At 42.1% G+C, this 21,549-nt stretch overlaps 1 protein-coding gene across 4 annotated transcripts in view; it reads right to left on the bottom strand.

The window, feature by feature from the left end:
• MGAT5 (alpha-1,6-mannosylglycoprotein 6-beta-N-acetylglucosaminyltransferase) overlaps positions 1–21,549 on the bottom strand; it is a 209,587-nt gene that overhangs the window by 36,367 nt on the left and 151,671 nt on the right. For all 4 annotated transcript variants that reach the window (XM_053253618.1, XM_053253628.1, XM_053253608.1 and 1 more), the window contains 3 exons: positions 19,684–19,818; positions 15,822–15,955; positions 14,430–14,563 (listed from right to left, as the gene is read on the bottom strand). In XM_053253618.1, coding sequence (XP_053109593.1) covers positions 14,430–14,563; positions 15,822–15,955; positions 19,684–19,818 — 403 coding nt within the window. The remainder of the gene's footprint in view (positions 1–14,429; positions 14,564–15,821; positions 15,956–19,683; positions 19,819–21,549) is intronic.

Here is a 21,549-nt window from a genome sequence, read left to right as displayed (position 1 = left end):
TTTTGATGGGTGGCTGTTTAGGAAGGCTTGCCACTGTGTTGCCGCCTGGCAGTTCACATGCACAGGCAAAAGCGGGCTGGGTTCCCTTAGCCCGGTTTTGCATGCGCATACGCTAGCCTCAAAGGCTAAAAACTGATTCACACATGCATGCTTATCACTTTGACCACTGATATATCAAATAATCTTATAAGGTCAGAAAAATCACTAGTTTTGAAATGGCTATTTCATAGATTTATGTTTAAAAGTAATAAGCTGCTTTTACGGCCAGAGGCCCAGCAATATGGCATATAATCATGAAAAATATGCAGCCAATCAATATTCTAGCAATAGCATGGCCAGGACCTCCCTAATGCTGTTGTTACACCCCGCCCCCCAGCCCTCTTGGATGTTTTCGCTGTGTTGCACCCCAGTCTTTGCTTGCTATTTCTGCTGTTTCAATTCTTGCAAAATTAATTCTACTTCTATTCATTCATATTAAGCATGAATACAGGATTGTCTGTGTCAGCAATTGCAAGAGAGGAAGCAACACCAAGGATACAGGATGCGGATACAGGATGCTAAACTCGCTGAGAGATTTACGAATGACCTTGCTGAAGTGTAACTGCGGTGTGGATTAGTGGAGCCTGAGGTCTCCTCTTAGCTACTCCTGTGTATAAGAACTATAGCCTAAAATACTAATGAACTTTAGTCTGCAACCTATGGATTCCTGACAAATGAATTGCTGTTTTCTGCTTCAGGTATCTGGCATATGTCTTTTGTATAGCAAAACAGACCAGGTGCAACCTTGCCCCTTTCCCTCTGAATCCCTCACTCTGGGGAAGCTGGTAAAGGCTTGATGGCCAAAGAACCAACCAAAAAAAGTGCAGATTGTTGAATAATTCATGTCTAACCACCAAGGCCGAAGATCCAAGCTAGGAGAACTTTGCAACAAGCTGCCTGAACATTCCGGGGGTTCAAAAGACAGAGAACTAATTATGACAGATGAGAGGGCAAAGAGGAAGAACATCAGAGACCTGAACTTGGAAAGAAAGTGTTGAGTCATCGTAACTGTATCCTTGAAGGATGTGAGGGGTGGCCCTGCCCCCCGCTGTCACATTAGTGGTTCCCAACCAGGTTTCCTCCAGATGATGCTGAACTACAACTCCCACCAAACCCAGCTACAATTTATTGTGGCTGGGGGTGTTGGGAGTTCTAGTTCAACAACATCTGGAGGAACCCTGGTTGGGAGTCACTGCATCAGAAGATATAAGACCCAAGGACTTCCAACCAAATCCTAATACGGCAGATACAAGAGAGGCACCTCCACCCTCTCAAACGCTGCAGTGTCCCCACATCCCAGCTTCATGCACCTCACCTCTTCTTCAGTCTCCAGCATCTGTAATTGTTGGGAGAAACCTTGATCTGGCCAATCAATTGGTTTCCCTGAATCTTTGGTAAGAAACTTTTACCTCCTCCCTTCCCCTCCTCCCTTTCTTTTTCTTGGTCCTTCCCCCACCCCCTTTTTGAGATGGGTTGTATTAGAGTTAGGTAAATCAGCTTTGCTTGCCAGAACCTTACATCGGTTATGGCTCTCAACATTTTCTTCTTATTAAGTAAAATTATAAAAGATGTCTCTGGTTTGATTCCTTGTGTCTCCTCACACATCCACTGGGTAAACCTCTCTCAGTTGCCAGTAAATATGCTATCAGATGCAATGGCAATAGTATAATGATACATTAATCCACTGGCTGGGTCCTGTTGAATCCAAGTATAAAGCTTCTCAGGCAAATTGGGAAATCAAACTTGCAGATATAAACAGGTACACACTATAAGATACCCAGAGGACATGGTAGCATACTGACTGAGAAGGGAAGGCAAATAACTGTCAAATCACCCTGTTTGGACTATGAGTGCTTCTCATAGGCTGAAGGCTTTGCAGAGACTTTTAGGCATGGCAGAAACCTTATGAACTAGGTTAAACCAGTGGTGGTTCTGTACAGTACTCCAGCCTGGAAAACTATGGCTGCTTCTACTAGGCCAGAACACCAACGCTTGGCAAGCATCCTGCTTTAGGTGGAATTGGTCAGAAACACAAGTCTTTAGTTGTGTAAATCTGAATTAATCTACAAAGGTGGCTACAGATTCAAAGAAAAAAAGTCTATATGAGATAAGACTAAATGAAGTACACTTCAGGAATGCTTTGAAAAAGCTGTACATGAGTGAGAATAAGTTTTTCAAAATTCCACATTCAATGAACAAAGATAAGTGGAACCAGAACATAATTATACTCTCAATAGTGGCTACTTTGCAAACTCTGGCCAAGAATACAACATCTATCTGTTTTATTTCTTTTCAATCCTGCTTAATACATAAGCATACTCAAAGAGCTCCTGGGTGCCAGTTATATAAACTCTACTTGGCAGAAAAATATGTTATTTCCTCCCTGGACCTCATTCTCAATAGTACAGCTTCTGTAAAACAGATTATGTTCCCAGAAATACATGTGTAAACCATTCTTTCCTCAAACAGGTGCCAACTGGAATCTTGTGAAGTATTCTGTCAATGCTGCACAAGGAAGACTTTAAAGAGCTAGACAATATATCTGAAAGAATGCATGCAGTCTTGGCATGACAATGCTTGTATCACTTGTTCTGAAACATCCTAGGCAAGGCTGTAGGATCATTCTAGGATTAACTTAGACTCCGTGACAGCATTTTTGCAGCACTTTGAGTCACAGCTAATCTGCAAATCATTTCATCAGAGCAGTGAAGGGCAAGCTAGAGATGACTGAAGAATTGCACTACTTCTGCAATATAATTTCCCTGAAAGTGATCTTCAAATTCACTCTTCAAAGTCATCTTCAAATTCATCCCTGAAAGCCTTAATTACCTTTAATTAATTAATTACCTTCTTTGTCTTACCCTGCTTGATCCTGGTCCTTGAGTGTTTTTGCCAGCAAATATCTGCCTTTACCATAAAGGCTAAAAAGGCACTGATTTTAAAATGGAAATAGGATTTATATGGCGTTTTAACAAGAACTCTGTTGTAGTAGCACAGAAATATTCCAGAACAGAGTGGCAGGGTTGCACAAGCGATGGCTCAGAGCACCTGGGCAGCACAGTGCCAAGTAGACAGGCCTCTGCCAGCCTCACAAGCTCCACAGCTAGAGAGGGGACCAACTAACTTCCTGGGCCTCCACGTTGCCATGGCCCTCAGCGAGCCTTAATTTATAAACGGAAATGGGATAAGGAATGTAACGTCAGGCAAGGAAGGTGGCACCCATTACTCTTCCATTTGGACGTCTCACAGGGGCAAAGGTAATGCTAGCTTTCTGCTAACCATGTTTACCAAATCTGGAGGAAGGATAGAGAAGATGTGCTTTGCCGTCACAATCCTCCTCAAGAGTTCCTATTCACTTGTTTACAGAAGTTAAGGCAGGTTTCAGATCTAGGATGAAAAAGGCCTGGTTTGCTTTAACTGCACTTGATGTTTGTTGTGACGAACTGCTTTACTGTGCAGAGTAATCACCACCTTTGCTCCTAATTGTTAAGTGCAGTAAACCAGTGCTACGTCTGCATCAGACAATATTCCAGTTCTTGAATTTTTCAAATTCAATGTGTTGAACAGAAGCATTTGATTATTTCCTACTGAGTATAAGTAGTACTCCCTTGGAGAGGGACAAGGAGTGTCTGTCAGTGGTACACAGTGGAGAAGAGGAGCTCCTGGGTCCTTGTATCCTAAATAGACGGTCCTACCAGTGCTGCTTCCTCCACAGTTGCTGTTCCCAAGTCTGCCCTTTTGCCGCCATCACTGCCCCCCACCGCTGCTGCTCCCCTGCCTCTGAGCCTGCTGCTCCCATCCCAAGTCCTCCCCCTGCCCGCCTTTCCCCCATCAGCACACGGGCTCTTGCCATGGCAAGATTGGAGGAATACCTCCTCTCTCTGCTATGGCAGAGCTCAAGTGTAGCAGGGCCCGGATCAGCTTTCTTTTTCTGCCCATTTTGAGCAGAGGACCAGAGAGGAGAGAGGAGGTATTTGCACATTCTTGCTGTGGCAAGAGCCCACACGGCAATGGGGGAAAGTGTGTGTGTGGGGGGGAGACTCGGGACAGGAGCAAACCCGGGAGCAGCAGCCATGGAGGAGGCAGCACAGGGAGGACTGGGGATCTTAAAGAGCAAGATTGGTCCCCAACTTGGGAAGGAAAGCAGTGTAGCTAAAGGTACTCTGTGCGTGCATGCGTGTGTGGGGGGGGGGTTAGAGGGAGATGTGTGGGGTGGGGATAGAAAGGACTGCGGCTAGAGGGAGTGTGTGTGTGTGTGTGTGTGTAGATGTGTGGGGTGGGGGTGGGGATGGAAAGGAGTGTAGATGATACACTCCAAATTTGCAGATGATACCAAACTCTTTAGGGCAGTGAAATCCAAAACAGGTTGTGAGGAGCTCCAAAAGGATCTCTCCAAAATGGGTGAGTGGGCGACAAAATGGCATATGTGGTTCAATGTTGGCAAGTATAAAGTGATGCACATTGGGACGAAACCCCCCATCTTCAAGTATGCGTTGACAGGATCTGAGCTGTCGGTGACTGAGCAGGAGAGGGATCTTGGGGTCATGGTGGACAGCTCGTTGAAGATGTTGACTACATGTGTGGCAGCTGTGAAAAAGGCCAATTCCATGCTAGGGATCATTAGAGAGGATGTTCTGGATGGGGTTGCACTCCCCTTGAAGGAGCAAGTACGCAGCTTGGGGGTACTACTGGACCTGACACTGCTTTTGGAAGCTCAGGTGGAGGCAGTGGCCAGGGGTGCCTTTGCACGGCTTCAGCTAGTGCGTCAGCTGCGTCCCTTTCTCGAGAAGGCAGATCTGGCCACAGTTACCATGCTCTGGTCACGTCACGACTTGATTACTGTAACACACTCTACGTAGGGCTGCCCTTGAAGAATATCCAGAAATTGCAGGTAGTGCAAAACGTGGCAGCTAGGGTTTTATCTGGAACTGCCTGGTGGGAGCACATCACACCAATTCTGAAAGAGTTACACTGGCTGCCAGTTCGTTTCTGGGTCCAATTCAAGTTGCTGGTTTTGACCTTTAAAGCCCTTGGCGGTTTGGGCCTGGGATACCTGAGGGATAGCCTGCTCCCAAGGGTTGCTGCCCACTTGACGAGGTCATCTAAGGGGGCTCTGCTCTGGGTGCTGACAATGAGGGAGGCTAGGTTGTCGTGTGCTCGGGAGAGGGCCTTCTCTGTTGCTGCCCTCAGACTGTGGAATGCTCTCCTGGTGGGTATCCATTCCTCAGTCTCCATCACAGTTTTTAGAAAGCATGTCAAATCGTGGCTTTTTACCCAGGCTTTTATATGATTGTCTCCACTGCTGATTCTTGTATTTTGTACTGTTTTTATACTTGTGTTTTAATTTTTTAAAATCAGATTTGTTTTTATATTTTTTAGTTCAATATTTTAATGTGTCCTTTTTATAATCTTGTTTTTAAATTTTATTGTGAGCCGCCTTGGGATTTTCTTAATGAAAGGCGGGATATAAATTTAACAATAAATAGAAATTAAAAAATAGAAAGAGGATTGAAAATAAAACAGCTAATATTATAATGTCCTTATACAAAACTATGGTGCGGCCACACTTGGATTACAGCATACAATTCTAGTCACCACATCTAAAGAAAGACATTGTAGAACTGGAAAAGGTGCAGAAGAGGGCAACCAAGATGATCAGGTGCCTGGAGCACCTTCTTTATGAGGCCAGGCTATAGCGACTGTGGAGAGACAGGATAGATGTCTATAAAATCATGCATGGTATGGAGAAAGTGGATAGAGAGAAATTTTTCTCCTTCTCCCATAACACTAGAACCAGAGGTCATCCCATGAAATTGATTGCCAGGAAATTTAGGACCAATAAACAGGAGTATTTTTTCACACAACACACAATCAACTTTTGCAATTCTCAGCCACAAGATGCGGTGATAGCCAACAACCTGGATGGCTTTAAGAGGGGTTTGGATAAATTCCTGGAGAAGAAGTCTATATCAACGGCTCCTAGTTGGAGGGCTATAGGCCACCTCCAGCCTCAAGGGCAGGATGCCTCTTGAGTACCAGTTGCAAGGGAGTAACAGCAGGAGAGAGGGCATGCCCTCAACTCCTGCCTGTAGGCTTCCAGCAGCATCTGGCGGGCTACAGTATGAAACAGGATGCTGGATTAGATGGGCCTTGGGCCTGATCCAGCAGGGGTGTTCTTATGTTCTAAATGAGTGCAGCTAGAGGGACTCTCTCTACCTATATCTATATGATGGGGGGGCGCTGTGTGGGGTGAGGATGGAAAGGAGTGTAGCTAGAGGGACTGTCTGTCAGGGGGAGGTTTGGGGGTTTTTTTTGGCATTATTTCTGTGTGTGTGTGTGTGTGTGTGTGTGAGAGAGAGAGAGAGGGGGGGGGGAGGGGGGGGAGAGAGAGAGAGAGAGAGAGAGAGAGTGTGTGTGTGTGTGTGTGTGTGTGTGAGAGAGAGAGAGAGAGAGAGAGAGAGACAGACAGACAGACAGACAGACAGACAGACAGACAGACACTGATGATCACACACTGCCTTGATAACTGTCGCCCAGAACAAAACTCTTTCAGCTCAATGATGATAAAAGTTAGAGGGAACACTGTTGACAAGTCTCCTCATGCATCCGGCAGCTACAACTGCTCATTGACAAATCAGACTGCCTGTAACATGGATGACCAGGAGATTGCTGTCAGCCCTCTTCCGAACATGCTTCCTTCAAAATTTGAGTTTCCTCTGCCTTCGTATATGGTTAGGATAACTGGGAAAGAAGCACCTTCTAAAGGGATAGCTCTCTAATATTTCACAAGGAAAAAGAGTTAATGGTGCTAGTAAATAGCCACTAGAGTGTAAAATATCCTCATGCTAAACAGACTTGGAATTACCTCATGCCAGGCTCTCCCCGCTCCCACCAAGGATTAACATATCCTTGCATTAAGCAAGGATTAACTAACATTTTTGGAAGAAGTTACTAAGCAGATGGGAGCATCTAATGAAAACAGACAGAATTATGTGCGATACGGAGGACAAATTGAATGAACAGGGAAGGATCTCAACAAAATAAAACACAAATACAAATGAGATACATCTTTTGACTACAAGGCAAGTACATGTGATATGCTGGTCTTCTGGCAAGACATTAATCATTTCCTGAAGTACAGTTGATTAATAGCATTCAGCTATCCTTGAGGCCTCTAGTATTGCAGCTGTAATTACAGAAGTCTAAAGCAAGGGCGGGGGGAAGAGGATACAAATTAACAGATTCTAGCACTGCTAAGATGTGTTCTTGAGAACAAGGATTGGACTATAAAGTCCTTGATTATTGATAAATGAGGATAAAAACTGTTAATAAAAACCTTCTTCAGTCATGAAAGAAACAGAGTAGAAGAATTATTCAAATAGTTGCCACTTAAATCAATGGGGCAATGTTATGGTCAATAAGTGAAGTTCAGGACAAAACCAAATACTCAATGTCAACAACAAATGTACTACTGAATCGAAAAATGAATGTATTTTCTATCAAAACAGACTCCCTGTAAACATACACACAGTGGGGCAAGTGTGATGGTTCATTCGGGTAACAGACAGCCAAAGCAGCCTGGCAAAGGGGCAACTAGGTGCTAATCAGTCTGCATGACTGCCTTTTCTTCTGCCATGCTGCCTTCTTTAAATGGGCTTAACAAACCTATACCCATGGGAAGCATGATCAGTAATGCTGTCATTCAGCAGGTTTGGACACTGGCAGCTTTACAGGAGAGCTAGGATTCATTTCCATTTCCCATAAGTCCCTCTTACCAGGTATTCTAATCCCAGGTGAAAGCCACCATCAAGGAGTGCATCATAGACAAACTGCCAAACTGACCTCAACAGGGTCCCAAACTTCCTTATCAGTGATGGGCTTAGATATTCTGCATCTCCAGCAGCAGACCTCACTCAATTGGAAGTCCCAGAGCACAGGAGGGCATTCACTCTGGCTCACTGTAATGCCCTCCCTTCAGCAGTGCGAGAAGGACCATTACAGAAGGACTCCATTTGCAGAGTGCCTATGCCCCTGTGGCTCAGGGCAGGATGAAACGACCGAGCATGTCCTCTTCCACTGTTTGCTCTATAGAGACATTCGTGCCTCACTCATTCTTTCATTGCTATGCAAGTACCTGGGGCGATCGAGCCAATTCTATAGCTTGTTGCTGCTTTCTGACTTTAAGCCTGCCAGCACATACATTGTTGCCAGATTCTGTGTGGCAGCAACCAGCATTCATTGGCGGATGGGAGACTCTGTCCTATCAGCCTGAGTCTGATCCCCGGTGATTCAGGGTGGGCTCCACTCTTTATTATTTATTTATTTGATTTCTATACTCTCTATTCATTTCGTACTGACTATCAGTAGTTTTATTACTTAGGTTTTTATGCATTTTGTCTTTTTATGTCTTTTAATCTTTTTATATCCCCTTTTACTTCGTTTATGCTCCCCTTCCCTTTTATGCTTTTTTATGACTCTTATGCCTTTTCAAGTTTTTTATGCCCTCGTGCCTCTTGTGTACTTTCTATTATTTTTATTACCATATGTATTTTTACTTTTAACATGTAATCACCCTTTATGCTTTATGCTGGTCTATGACCGCAATAAAGATTGATTGAGGTATTCTAAGAAGTAACCCCAGGCAGGGATGAGGGTCCAAGATTTCTACTTTATTCCAATTAACTATGCAGGTCTTTGGATCAGGTACCATTTCTTTTTGCTGTTAGCCAGAACTAAGATGGCTCATGCAATTCGGCCATTTGTGACATCCTTATCACATATTTGCTCTTTAATATTCTTATATCCCTGGTGTAGCATATTATTAGGAACTGAACTATAGTTCACAGTAAATAACTTTGTTAATCAGAGGGACTAATCAGAGGTTCCTACTGTGTTACAGACTGAGTGTTCATATGCAATCACTTGGTGCATAATCATACTGGAAGCACCTATACACAACCACTTCATGTATGCACGACACAGCTTGATTAGGCTGTGGGTTTTGTGCCTATCATACATTGTGCACCCACACATTTGTACTCTAATGTAAGAAGTGGCTCACTGTAGGTTAAATACATAGATATCCCATTTATAATGGAAGTCACCAAGGACACAATTGTGCCACTGGACACTGCAAAGGAGCTGTCCTTAATGGGTTGAGCACCAGGTTGTGGATAGTTTATTTTAAAAACAAACAAGTACCCAGTTCACTCATATGTATCTGTGTGTCTTTTTTCACCAAATTGCAGGCTCTAGTAAGTATTGAGAAGAAATGCTATGGACTATATATCAAAACAAAGGTGGCTTCTGGCTTAGAGACATCTTTTTCTTCTTCTGTACAATACTCAGTTTTCAAATACAGCATTAACACTCAATGAAGTGTTTCCCCCTGAAATTCTTGATCGGACAATCTGAAAAATCACCTTTCAGGGACTGAGATGGAACAACATTGATGTGCTTTAACTAGCAACAGGTGAAGATTGGAGATGCTAAGATTGCTTATAAATAAGCCAATTATTTGTATAATTTGATTGATACTACCAATATGTAGAAGGGCTCTGACACTTGCACAACTGGATATGTTGCCTTTGGCGGTGTTACAGGGTAGGTTCCAGAAAATTCCATATTTGGAGAATCTGTGCCCTTGTGGGAATGGGGATATCAAATCAATTGGTCATGTACTTCTATATTGCTCCTTTTACCGAGATTTGTGTCATTCATACATATACTTGATCCATCTTATAATATTTACAGGAAAACACCATTATTTGCGGGAATGCTGTTCCATGGGGTGGGGGGTGGATAACTAATCTACTAATAATGGGGCATTAAAGTAAATGCAAATGGAGGGGTTAGGTTCCCACACCACCCCATATTACCCTAAAAATGGGCCAAATGGGCCAAATAAAGTGCCCTACTTTGCTCCACTGCCCTCAAGGAGTCCAAAGATGTTCCCCAAGAGCAAAGAATTGGCTGAAAAATAACTTTTTTGCCCCCTCCCCCTTTTTTTGGAAGAAATGAGCCATGAGGTTCTCTGGCGCCGAAACATTTTGGTGCAGGGCACGGAGTTCCCTTAAAAGGAGATCGGCAGGTCCTACCTGCCTGTCCTCCAAGCCCCTGCCAGCCCACTGCGGGGCTATTGTTATGGAATGACTTCCGTGCAAGTGGAGGCTTGTACCACGTGCCCCTCTAAAATGCCACGGCGATGGGATGCATCCCCGGCATCTCTTGTGTGTGACGCCTTAAGGAAACTCTGCACCACCCTTGGATGTGCACTAAAGCAATTTGGTGCACATCCCTACGTCCAATATTAAGAAAAAACTATGGCTATGCTTTCTGGCTAACACTGGGACAATTTAGAGCAGACACAATGCAGAACGACAGGGTGATTTGGAAAATGTGCCAATGTGCTCTTTCATAAAAGTTTTTTCATCCCACTCAGTTTCTGGAGTTCTCAAGGAGAAAAATCCTCGCTAACAAGGTCTCCTTGGAAAACTGTTTGCTATCTGACTGAAGGGAAGACCTTCCAGCCTAAACTATAGATTTTCTTCAATGTACAAAGCAGGTCCATTATTTGGCATTACAGTCCTGGGAAATATTAAGTCAGCCAGTCATGGAACCACTATGGGAGGTGGGGGGCGTGAAGTATGTAGGCCATCAGGATCTGATAGTGCTATTGACCCTAGTCTGTGTGTAAAACCTTCCATAAAATGATTTTAAAATAAAACCCAGTTCAACAGATCTTTAAATGTGCAGATAAGCTCTTAGAGATAAGTACTAATAAGTGCTACTCGAACTGATGCAGAGCAATAAACTCTTATGTTTCTGTTACAGTATTCCAAAGTCCAGTTACACCAGAATAAGTTTGACCAGGGGGTTGCTACACAGAGATGAATTATCTAACACAAAATGGAAGAGTTATTAGTAATCTCCCTTGACTTAAGCCATAGCAGATGCATATCACTTGTTACTCACGGTAAGTTTCACAGTGATCCATATTTATGGAACACACTGGCTACAAAGAAAACCCTGGCATGTTATACATGGGAAAAGCAACAGAGTTTTGTTGAACGGATTACACTGTATATCTGACATCTTACAAAAAGTTAACTGGAGATTTACTAAGAGAAGCAATTCCATGTATAGTCTCTCAACAGAAACCTCACCTAAGCAGTGCCAGCTAATTACAGCTAAGAGGGTTTATGTAAACTGTATTATACGGCTTTTAAAAAATTAAATGTTCAAATTAATGCACAAAAGCAGTTTATACCATGTTTCCATGATAACAGCATAATGAAAAGGGCTGGAAGCAAAACTATAACTAGATTTGCGGTTCTTTATTTCAACAAACACTTATCTTTTGGTGAATACTGTGAGCTTTCCACTAATTCTTCAGACAATACCATGAAGTATCTTTATTTACTGTTTGCACGATTAAAATGGTATACTATTTAATCGTCAAGTCAGAAAGATTATAGCAAAACACTAATAAAATTACTCAATATCATTGTGATTCTAACACACATATCCTGCATACCTCAGCATCAATTATTACTTCCAAAGAAAAGTATGGTTTCAGTTTCCACTCCACCTTCCTGCCTATTGCTGCAGTTATGACCACACCTTCTGGTACAACAGAAATACTTGAAGTCATTATAGTGTAAAACTATATAAGATTTAGCCTTAAATATCTGCAATTCTATTTAAGAGAATGTAGAGTGAAAAGGTATCATGCAACATTTCTATACCTACAAAGATTAGAATCATCCTGACAACGGTTTTTCCTGTGACACTCTATGGATGCGAAAGCTGGACTTTGAAGAAGCAAGAAAGAAAAAGTCTTGATGTTTTTGAACTTTGGTGCTGGAGAAGACTTTTGAGGATACCATGGACAGCCAGGAAAACAAACAAATCAATCCAGAATTTTCACTTGAGGCATAAATGACCATGGGTGTATCTAAGGAAAATTGCGCCTAGGACAAGCACTGAAATTGCACCCCTGTCTAAACATCTGACACCAATCTTTCAGATAACATTACCATAATATCAGCTCAAAAATACAACTCCAGACACTTTCAGGAGAAACAGGTTGTAAGCAACACACACATGCATACACACATACAACCACACATGTGGCACATATGTGCCAGTTGCCTTCCCAAGGAAACACAGCACATCCATGTGCTGGGCATGCCTCCACAGAGCTAAGCAGTGAAAGCTCTCTTTAGCAAATGCTCTGCCACCTCAGCACACCTCACTACAGGTTGCTGCCTCCAAGAAATTCAGGGATGGGTTTTTTTCTGTCCAAACAGCTTTTGCCTTAAAGGAGATGGTTGCAATGGGAAATCCTAGAGGCCCCAAACAATCTGAAATTATCCAGCAGCTTACAATAGGCTTGGATCCAGCAGCCTGATCAGGAAGAAGGTGGAAATTGCAGCTAGCCACAGAACAGCAAAACAGTATGATACTCGAATCAGAAAAATGGTGTATGTATGTGTGAGAGAAAAAATTTATAACAATAATCTACCCTGCACGACCATCACCAATTTTCTGTTTCTGCCACACTGCAAAGGTTTGGTAAAAGGTTGCCCCTTCCCCATCCCCTCAAGATCTACCTGGCATGCAGAGGGGGGAAATATTACCAGCTAGAGCAAGCTGGCTTCCCTGCAAAGTAGCTACAGGCTGAGAGAGGGGGAAGGTGCATCAAGGGCCAATGAAATAAATCAAAAAGAGACAAATTGTTCAATATGGAGGCAGGCAACAGGCAGACTGGACAGTAAACTTTATGTCTAGTTTATCAAATGCACTAGTCAATCAGAATCACAGCATGACTATTCAATGTGTCTTTTAAAAACAATTGTGTTCAAAGTAAAAAAGGGACTTGCATTGATTTTTTTAAGAAGACATTCTAAGATATAATTTTTTTTAGAAGGCAAGGAAACTTGAGCAAATCTACTTGGGATGCACGGGCAATAAAAACCCAAGTACAACACAGCTAAATTGAAGGGAATAATTTGCAGCATGTTAACCACTTATTTCAAAAGTCAAGCCATTTATCAGTATGGTAAGACTGCACAACACAGGGATGGCAATACATCACAAATGCAACATTTCTGGATGTGAATTTTCACAGCATTTTTAAAAAAAACATCACACAAGTTAAAGGCAGGCACTTTCCAAGTTTGAAATCCCACAAACCTTATAATCAGATTGCTTGACAAATATGCAGATAAAGATAAGAGGTCTGTATAGAGAATTAAACAGCATGCGAGTGAATATTTCCATTGTATTCCTTGCCTCTCTCCCACAGCCTTCAGTTTTGCCAGCTTACAAGATATTAAACCAACATTGTCTTTTTAAGGGATGTTTTGTCCACTTACTTTTGTGCCATTTATATCTGTTTTTTAAATGCTCAGGTCCATTGCCAAGTTCAACTTTACATTCTTCCACCTCCCTAGATCAGGGAAAAAACTAGACTAGGGCCTTGAAGAGGCCATTTGAGCATGTGCGGCAGCCATTTTTAATTTTTTTATTAATTTTTAAATTTTTAAAAATGGCCACTGCACATGCTCAAATGGTCCCTGAGAGGCCTTACCAGGCATCGCAGAGACCTTTTGAGCATGTGCGACAACCTGATCCACACTTATCTTTGTAGGCCTGAACAGGCCTGAAAATCAGACCAGGACAGGCTGTGGCGGAGCTCTAAGAAGCCGGTGGGGGGAGGGGGGACCTTTGCAGACACCCCCCGCAGCCTTTAGGAAGCCCCCCGAAGGGGCTACAGGTTAAATTTATTTAAAAATAAATAAATTCATGAATTGGGGAGGTAATGGGGAGCAGCATGGCACTGACGCCCCCCCAAGTGGCACCTAGGGCATGTGCCCTGGCTGCCCCACCCTAGATTCGCCTATGCAAATGACCAGGCTCAAACTATCATACTTCAGACACATTATGTGAAAATCCAGCTCCCTTGAGAAGTCCGTAATGCTGGGAAAAGATGAAGGAAAGAGAAGAAGAGGATGACCAGCAGCAAGGTGTATGGACTCAATTATGACAGCAATGAATGCACCACTGAGAGACCTTAAAGGCCAAGTTGAAGACAGATAATCCTGGAAAGAATCTATCTATGTGGTTGCTAAGAGTCGACCCCGACATGACAGCACTTAATCAATCAATCAATCAATCAATCTGAGTGAAAAGCTGTTTGACAGATAGATCTGCTAGACCTTGGTAGCCTTTACTTTCTAAAGAACATATATTACATAATGGATTAAAATATAGTTTATTGTAAAGTTCTCAGCTCACTGAGCTGAAAACTTTACAATAAGCTATATTTTAATCCATGGTTGATCAAGAGCAACTTGTAAAAAGATCTGTGTAACACAGCAACTCACCTTCCAGAAGTTATCAACTTTGCCATAAACAAGAGACTGGTTCTGTCTTTTTATGACATCGAAGTGCTTGATGTCACTGGAATTCAGATACTGTTCTACAACAAAACCAAGGAAACTATTGTCTGGAGTGTGAGCTGTAAGCAAAAAGGGAAAAAGAAAAAAAGGAATAACCATTGCATCATTATGTATCATCATAATTCTGGAATAAAGGAGGAAATGTCTTGCAGTTAATATCTTCTGTCTAGGACAGTGATTCTCAAACTTGGGTCCTCAGGTGTTATTGGACTTCAACTCCCATAATCCCCAACCAAAGGCCACTGAGGCTGGGGATTATGGGAGTTGAAGTCCAATAACACCTGAGGACCCAAGTTTGAGAATCCCTGGTCTAGGATATATCTTCTGCTTTTGGTTAACAAATAAAATAGAGAATTCTAATTCTCTATTGCTAGGATTTTGTTTCACAGGCTGTAATGTTAAATGTAACAGATACAGAAGTAAATATAGAGAGTTATGGAAACATAACATGTAATATGCGCACTGATCTTCTTGTTATGTAATATTTCCTAGGGCTACTGTGCCATAAATAAACTAAAACTACTATAAAATCCGACTCCCACCCTCAAAGAGCTACAGTCAAACATTCTTTAGATCCAGGAACTCAATACTAAGTAGTGCATTTTAAAATATAGGAAGTCAAAGGCACTGCAAATTCAGAAGAGCGAGAGCACACACACTTTGTACAGCTTTTCTACAAATACTAGAGATATATGTACGCTAATCAACTAGAACTAAACAATTCTGCAAGTTACTGGCACAAAGTTGTTTAAGATGAAATAAATATACCCTTTTACAAAAACTTACCACCAAATGACTGAAACAGTTGTTAGTGACATTTCAAAATGCACCAAAGATTTGACAAGGCCATATTGTATACAGTATACTAATCGACTGAAAAACTGGAATAAACCATTTGGTTATTAGTATACTGGTCAATGTTCTCTACAGCCCCCCTGATGGACCCACAAGAATTCTGCTGTCCCCCTGCATTTAAGGATTTTTTTTGTATGTGTGTGCAGCAGAAAAAGAGGGAAAACAATTTTTTTGTGCCACATGGAGAGGGAAGTAATTTTTGAATCTCCCTCCTCCCCACAAAGCCCTTTCCACTTGCATAAATATGTTTATCATATCCTTTATTAACATATTTACATTGTTGATTTCTACTGGAAAGCTGTAACATAAACCAAGATTGAACTGCAAGCTTCTTTTGCTGCTCTTCATTTCGTTAATTTTTGAACTAATGTTGATAGCAGCTCTAAGAGTCCTCCTAGTGGAAACATTATTTCCAACTCCTATCTTGGAAAGTAATTGTTTTTGTAAACAAGATTAACTTACGAAACATTGTGTAGAACTGTTGTGGATTAAGGTTCCATTTTCCCCATGGTGTTTTGTGGCCTTTAGACTGGGCATAATGAGCATGGTTGAACTCTGGTTCAGTCCCAAATGAATCAAGCACTCGTAACATGCACCTGTGAGAAAGGCAGAGCAAAACAACAACAAAATTAGCTATTGGCAATTGCACACTTTTACCCGCCCCTCTTTGCTTATTTACTCCAGCTCCTAAATAATGATAATGATGATGATACAACTTTATTTGTCATAACAAATTGTTCTCTGGGCAGCTCACAACACAGCATTAAAACATCAAATAAAAACATATCACACACACACAGTACAAAACAATAAAAAAGTCAGTTTTGAAAATCAAAATTTAAAAGGCCTGAGTGAACAAAAAGGTCTTTACCTGGTATCTAAAAGAACAAAGCAATGATGCCAGGTGAACCTCACTGGAAAGCCTGTTCCACAAATGGGGTGCAGCCCACCAAAAAGGCCCTCTCCCTAGTAGCCACCCACCTCACATCCTTTATTATTTATTCTTCCCCCACGTATCAACTCTATGTATAGACAATTGCTTATAGCAAAAACAGTAGCCAATTACTCCTGATAGCAACACTACAGGCAGGTTTATATTGTGAGTTCAGCAATTCAAGGGCAAAGAAGGTTCTTTCTCTCTCCACCAGAAAATCCCAGGCATAACTCTTTGAACTCAACTGCACAGGTGCAGCTTCGTATATCACAGGATAACATCTACAAATGACGGCAAAAGCATCTTTCCAGATAATCAATTTAAGATTAAATATAATAATAGTAAGATGCTAAATGGATTAGGCACCCCGCGGTTTGGAATGGGGAGGAGAGAAGCAGAGAGAGAGTCACAGGAAATTATTCCATGCTTCCACAAAACTTCCATGTTCTAAGCCCTATTTTCAGATTCTGCACAGGGTGAACATATTTGATCATAAAAAGGCATGCAACAACTTCCTGCAGCATCATTTGTTTCACACATACCTGGAACATATGCTGCTGAATAGAAATTCATGCAAGCATGGACAATCTGCAGCTTTTGTATAAAGAACTACATTCTTATATGAGCACACAATCCCAGATAATGTACATGCCTTTATCCAACACAAGAATAAAACATGTAGAGAAATCACAAAGCAACACAGATGACCGTTCTGTTCAGTCTGTAGCTGTAAATTCAATACATTATTGTCAACTGCTTTCAATGAAAACATTATACAGCAGGAGAATTATTTTTGGATTACACCAAATGCTTGTCCAGGGCCAAACATATTATTTAGTAGCAGTAAATCATACAGCAGGGAGAAAAGCTGTTGGGTTATTGTGCGGGTGCAAAGGGAAGTAGGATATGAATAAAACATTCCTATTTGGCACTCAGTTTTAAACTAAATGCAGGACGTGGGATGACACTTGGAAGATAGGGATTAACAAAATGGTTGGACTGAATTAACCATCTGAAATACAGTGACAGGTTATATAACACTTATTATTCTCCTCATTGCATTTAAACTGATGACGAAGAAGTGACTCACCAGCTGAGCCCTAACATACAGTATAATTTCTTTAAGCATTTGCTCTTTCAATCAGAGATAAGCCAATATTAAGAAAAAACAAACAATTCCTAAGCAGGTCCACTGCTTCCCCCCTTCCCCTGCAGTTTGCTGCACACATGTGCGCACGTGCACGCACACACACACACACACACACACACACACACACACACACACACAGTGTCACAAAGTCACCAGAGAGCATAGAGCTACCCCCTCCCCCCATAAAACATCTAATTCCGTTTCCTGGATGAAGACAGGATATAATCTACAAATGCCGGTCCAACGTGTTCCTTGAAAACTCGTGCAGGCATGTATTAGATGAGCTTCCAAGGCAGAGTATTCCATTACTCATCTCATTTTTCCTCTAATAGTTGACCATGTTGAAACCTAAACCTACCTGTTGTTGATTTAAACCCTTAAAAAGGAAACTAAATAGAAATATCCACACATTATTTAATCACTGTGCTTAATACAACGAGAACAATGAGGTTTTACTTTTGTCAATAAAAGATTGGAGGAATTAATGCTATCTATTAGCACTACTTATTAGTACTTCTATTATCTGTTCAGTTTCAGGATATGGACTCCAATGTCTACCTTATAGAAGTTGGACATTCATGATCTTCCAGTGGCCACTAGAATGTATGACTTAGAAAATCAGATGCAATATGAAACCATGGTTGGACTATAGGAATAAGTCTTGAGTGTGTGCTCCCTCTTCTTTTGTGCACTCTGCCTGCAATTACTACAAGCCAGAATCTGTCATTATATTTGAAATAGCAAACTATGATTTGTACTCCTCTTCTAAACCAGGATTGCGAACCAGTTTGAAATTGGTTTGGAAAGCAAACAAAAACTGCAGTTTACCAGTTTGGATGTAACAACAAACTACGGTTTCTGGAGAAGTGGAATTGAGTGCAAAAAAACACACAAAGTGCACAAGAATTTGTGACTTTCCATTATGTCTGGGCCTGCCCACCATTTGACCTACTCACACCAGTGAAATCAATACTTCAACAACTACATAACTGGCTGTTACAGCTAACTTGTTTAGCATAACTAACACTCTGAAGTTTGCCAAACAAGATGGAAGAAAAACAACCAAGCCACTGAGAACAGTGCTACAGAACTACTTCATAAATTATCTGGAGGCATGGGCAATAAGTGAGGTAGCTGTATTTGTAAAGGACAACAAAAGTCGTCAGGATAACAGCATTCCAAGCAGACTGCATTGCTTTGAAAGACCTCTCCAAGCTGGGCACGTAGGCAACAAAATGAGGCGCTTCACACAATCAGTGTGAAGCGCCTGAGGGCATTCTGCAGAGAGAGCGGTCTCCCCGCAGACGAGCAACTACTTGTAGCTGGGCGGCCAGATCAGTCGCCCACACAACTGCCAGTTTCATCACAGAGCCGGCAGGAGCGGCGGGGATCGGGGGCCGTGTGGGCCACCGGAAGTTCCAGGATGCCCCGTGCGAGCATGCAGGGCATTCTGGAGAGACCCCCTAGCCTGGGAGGCTATTTGCAGCCTCCCGGTGGGGGTCTCCCCATGTGTTGCCGTGGCACAGAGTTGCGCCATGGCCTCACACAATCCTCCAAACAGGGTTAGTGGAGAGCTCACGCCACTAACCTCGTTTAAGGGGAGGGTTGGATTTCCCGGGTTGCTGCTAGGAGCTGTGCGGCTCCCGTGGCAGTAGACGACCAGGGAAAATTGGGCTAGGCTCCCTTCGCCCAGTTTCCATTGGTTGTGGGAATAGCGTCAATGGCAGATGAAATTCAGCAGTCCTGTAAAGTGATGCACATTGAGAGAGAGAAGCCAAAATCCACAGAGTCTAGTGACAAAGTCTAGTGGTTATGCTTACCTAGATAGAATATTGGCATCTTAGTGATAAGCTCACGGGGTGGGGTGGGGGGACGACCCTGCATAATGTTCTGCAGCAGTGAAAAATCTTGAGTTCAAGATTAGGAAACAGATTTTTTTTTTAATGCAGCAGCCCAATTGAGGTCTTTTGTTCCCAGAAGCATGGATATGCATAATGGGGATCAGTGAGAATGCACCATCTAGCCACACCGATGTGCGTACCCCACCAGCTTTCCCTGTGTTCAGCAGAAGAAAGCGCAGCATGTGCGGACAGGTCCTCACTAGGACTGCAAATGGTAAGGAAGGGAGCCAGCCTAACTGGCATGCTCTCACTGACCCCATTACACATTATTCCCTATATCCAGGACTAGGGTAAAATTACAATTCATTTTGTTGAACAAAATTAAAAAATATTACTTACTGATAGTGAACCCAGGATGGTCCAAGGGTTTTCTTAAATTGAGTAAGTCCAACTATGTCAATATAAATAAGTTCCACTACTTTATCCCCTTGTGTTGGACAGCCCGATCTGTTACCAACAACCTTCTTCATAATTCTAGTCAAAAGAAAAAAGAATAAGCATTATTCCAACATTCCTGCATTTACATCAAAGATTGAAAGGCCAAAGTGAGCCTTTCATTCTTCTGTTTCAAGAGACAGAATGACTAGAAAGATGCATGCATGCATACAGACACAAGCACCACACACAATTCTTAAACACTGGCTAACTACACTGTGAGAATAGCCTGTCACCTTTGGGGGTTAAGTAAAAGCGGCATTGGTTGTTGCTGCAATTGGCCTTTGGTCACATCCTTTTTAGCCTACCCCACACTGTGGTCATTCAGGATGAGATCATCACTTTGGCCTGCTTGGTGTTTCATTTGTCACAACTTGCAGGTTCAGTGTGGGCAGGGAGAGAAAACATTAAGCTGTACTGGTGAGCATCTGGAGACATCAGCTTGCTGAAAGGTGCACTCCTTTACCAATTACCTAAGGCCAGCTGACTCAGGGTGGGATGTGCGGGGCGTGGGGGAGATACCCTTTGGTTTGGCTTTGCTCATTCCATTTAGGGCTAAAGAGCCTGGTGTGGTGACACAAGAGAGGGCCTCATCAGCACACCTTTTGATGAGCTGACTGTATGTACAGACAAATTCAATGACTAGATTGCAACTTGCAACTAGTGTGGACCAGTGAGCACTGTTTCTCCCAGCTCTTGCCTTGGAGGCAGGAAGTGTTGGGTTAGGTGTTTAAATTACTGCTTGCTCACTGCATCTCCCTGTCATTTAATAAAGCTATGACCTTATCCATCCCATATTATGACTAGTCGTGTCTTCATTTCTGGTATATCGGCAGTTGCCAATCTCATTCTGCAAACATGCAACGTCACATTTTGGCAAGTATTACTTCCAAAAGATTTTATTATCAATCCAATTACTGAGAATTTGGTCAGACACAGAAATTCAGAGAGATAACATCTGATAATTTGACTAGTATAAACCAACGTACTGTACAGGCCAAAAATCACTGCCTCGTTACTGTGCAGTAAAACCAGGACTAGTGTTAAAGGAGATTACAGAGGAAGATTAACACAGAGGAAAAAAGTGCTCCACCCACAAAACAAAGTTTCCCACAGGTGGGCCCATTCAGTGTTTCCTCTAATTTTTTTCATCAGTGTGCAGAATGAGTTTTGTTCTGGGTGGCAGTATCAAGGCAGTGTGCACGCATGTGCATTCAAAGCGGGGGTTTTCTGATTCAACCTGAGCAGGATCGAAAATTAACTGAGTGGACATTTTTAAAAATGTGCATGCGCACACGCATCTTAGAGGGAATACTGGGCCCATTCATACATTATGGAAGAGTCATGAAATACTTAAAGACTAATTCTTCCAGACCACAGCCTGGAAATATGTTCATGACTATATACAGGCATATATAAACTTTCTAGACTAGTTGCTGTACATTGCCTATTTAATGGTCTGCTCAACTGACAAAGAAACAAGATAGAAGAGTTATTCAGGGTCATCGAGTTGAGGCACTGTACAGCTGAATAGCTATTTGGGGTCGTGACTGAAGTTCTCAACAAATTTCTAATTAAATATCCTTTTTTAAAAAATCCCTGAAATTATGGTCAACAGACTATAGAAAAATATTTTTGAACAGATCAAAATCCAAAATTATGTCTGAAAGAATGAATACTTTCAGACAAATTAGCTACAGACAATTTAATTTATTGATATCCAGCTTCTTGTAGAGAAATAAAAGCTCATTTAAGAAAGAGAGACAACAA

Source organism: Hemicordylus capensis, chromosome 1 (assembly GCF_027244095.1).
Source record: "Hemicordylus capensis ecotype Gifberg chromosome 1, rHemCap1.1.pri, whole genome shotgun sequence".
NCBI lineage: Eukaryota > Metazoa > Chordata > Lepidosauria > Squamata > Cordylidae > Hemicordylus > Hemicordylus capensis.
Note: the sequence above shows the minus strand (reverse complement) of the source record. Positions and strands in the feature narration are given on the sequence as shown.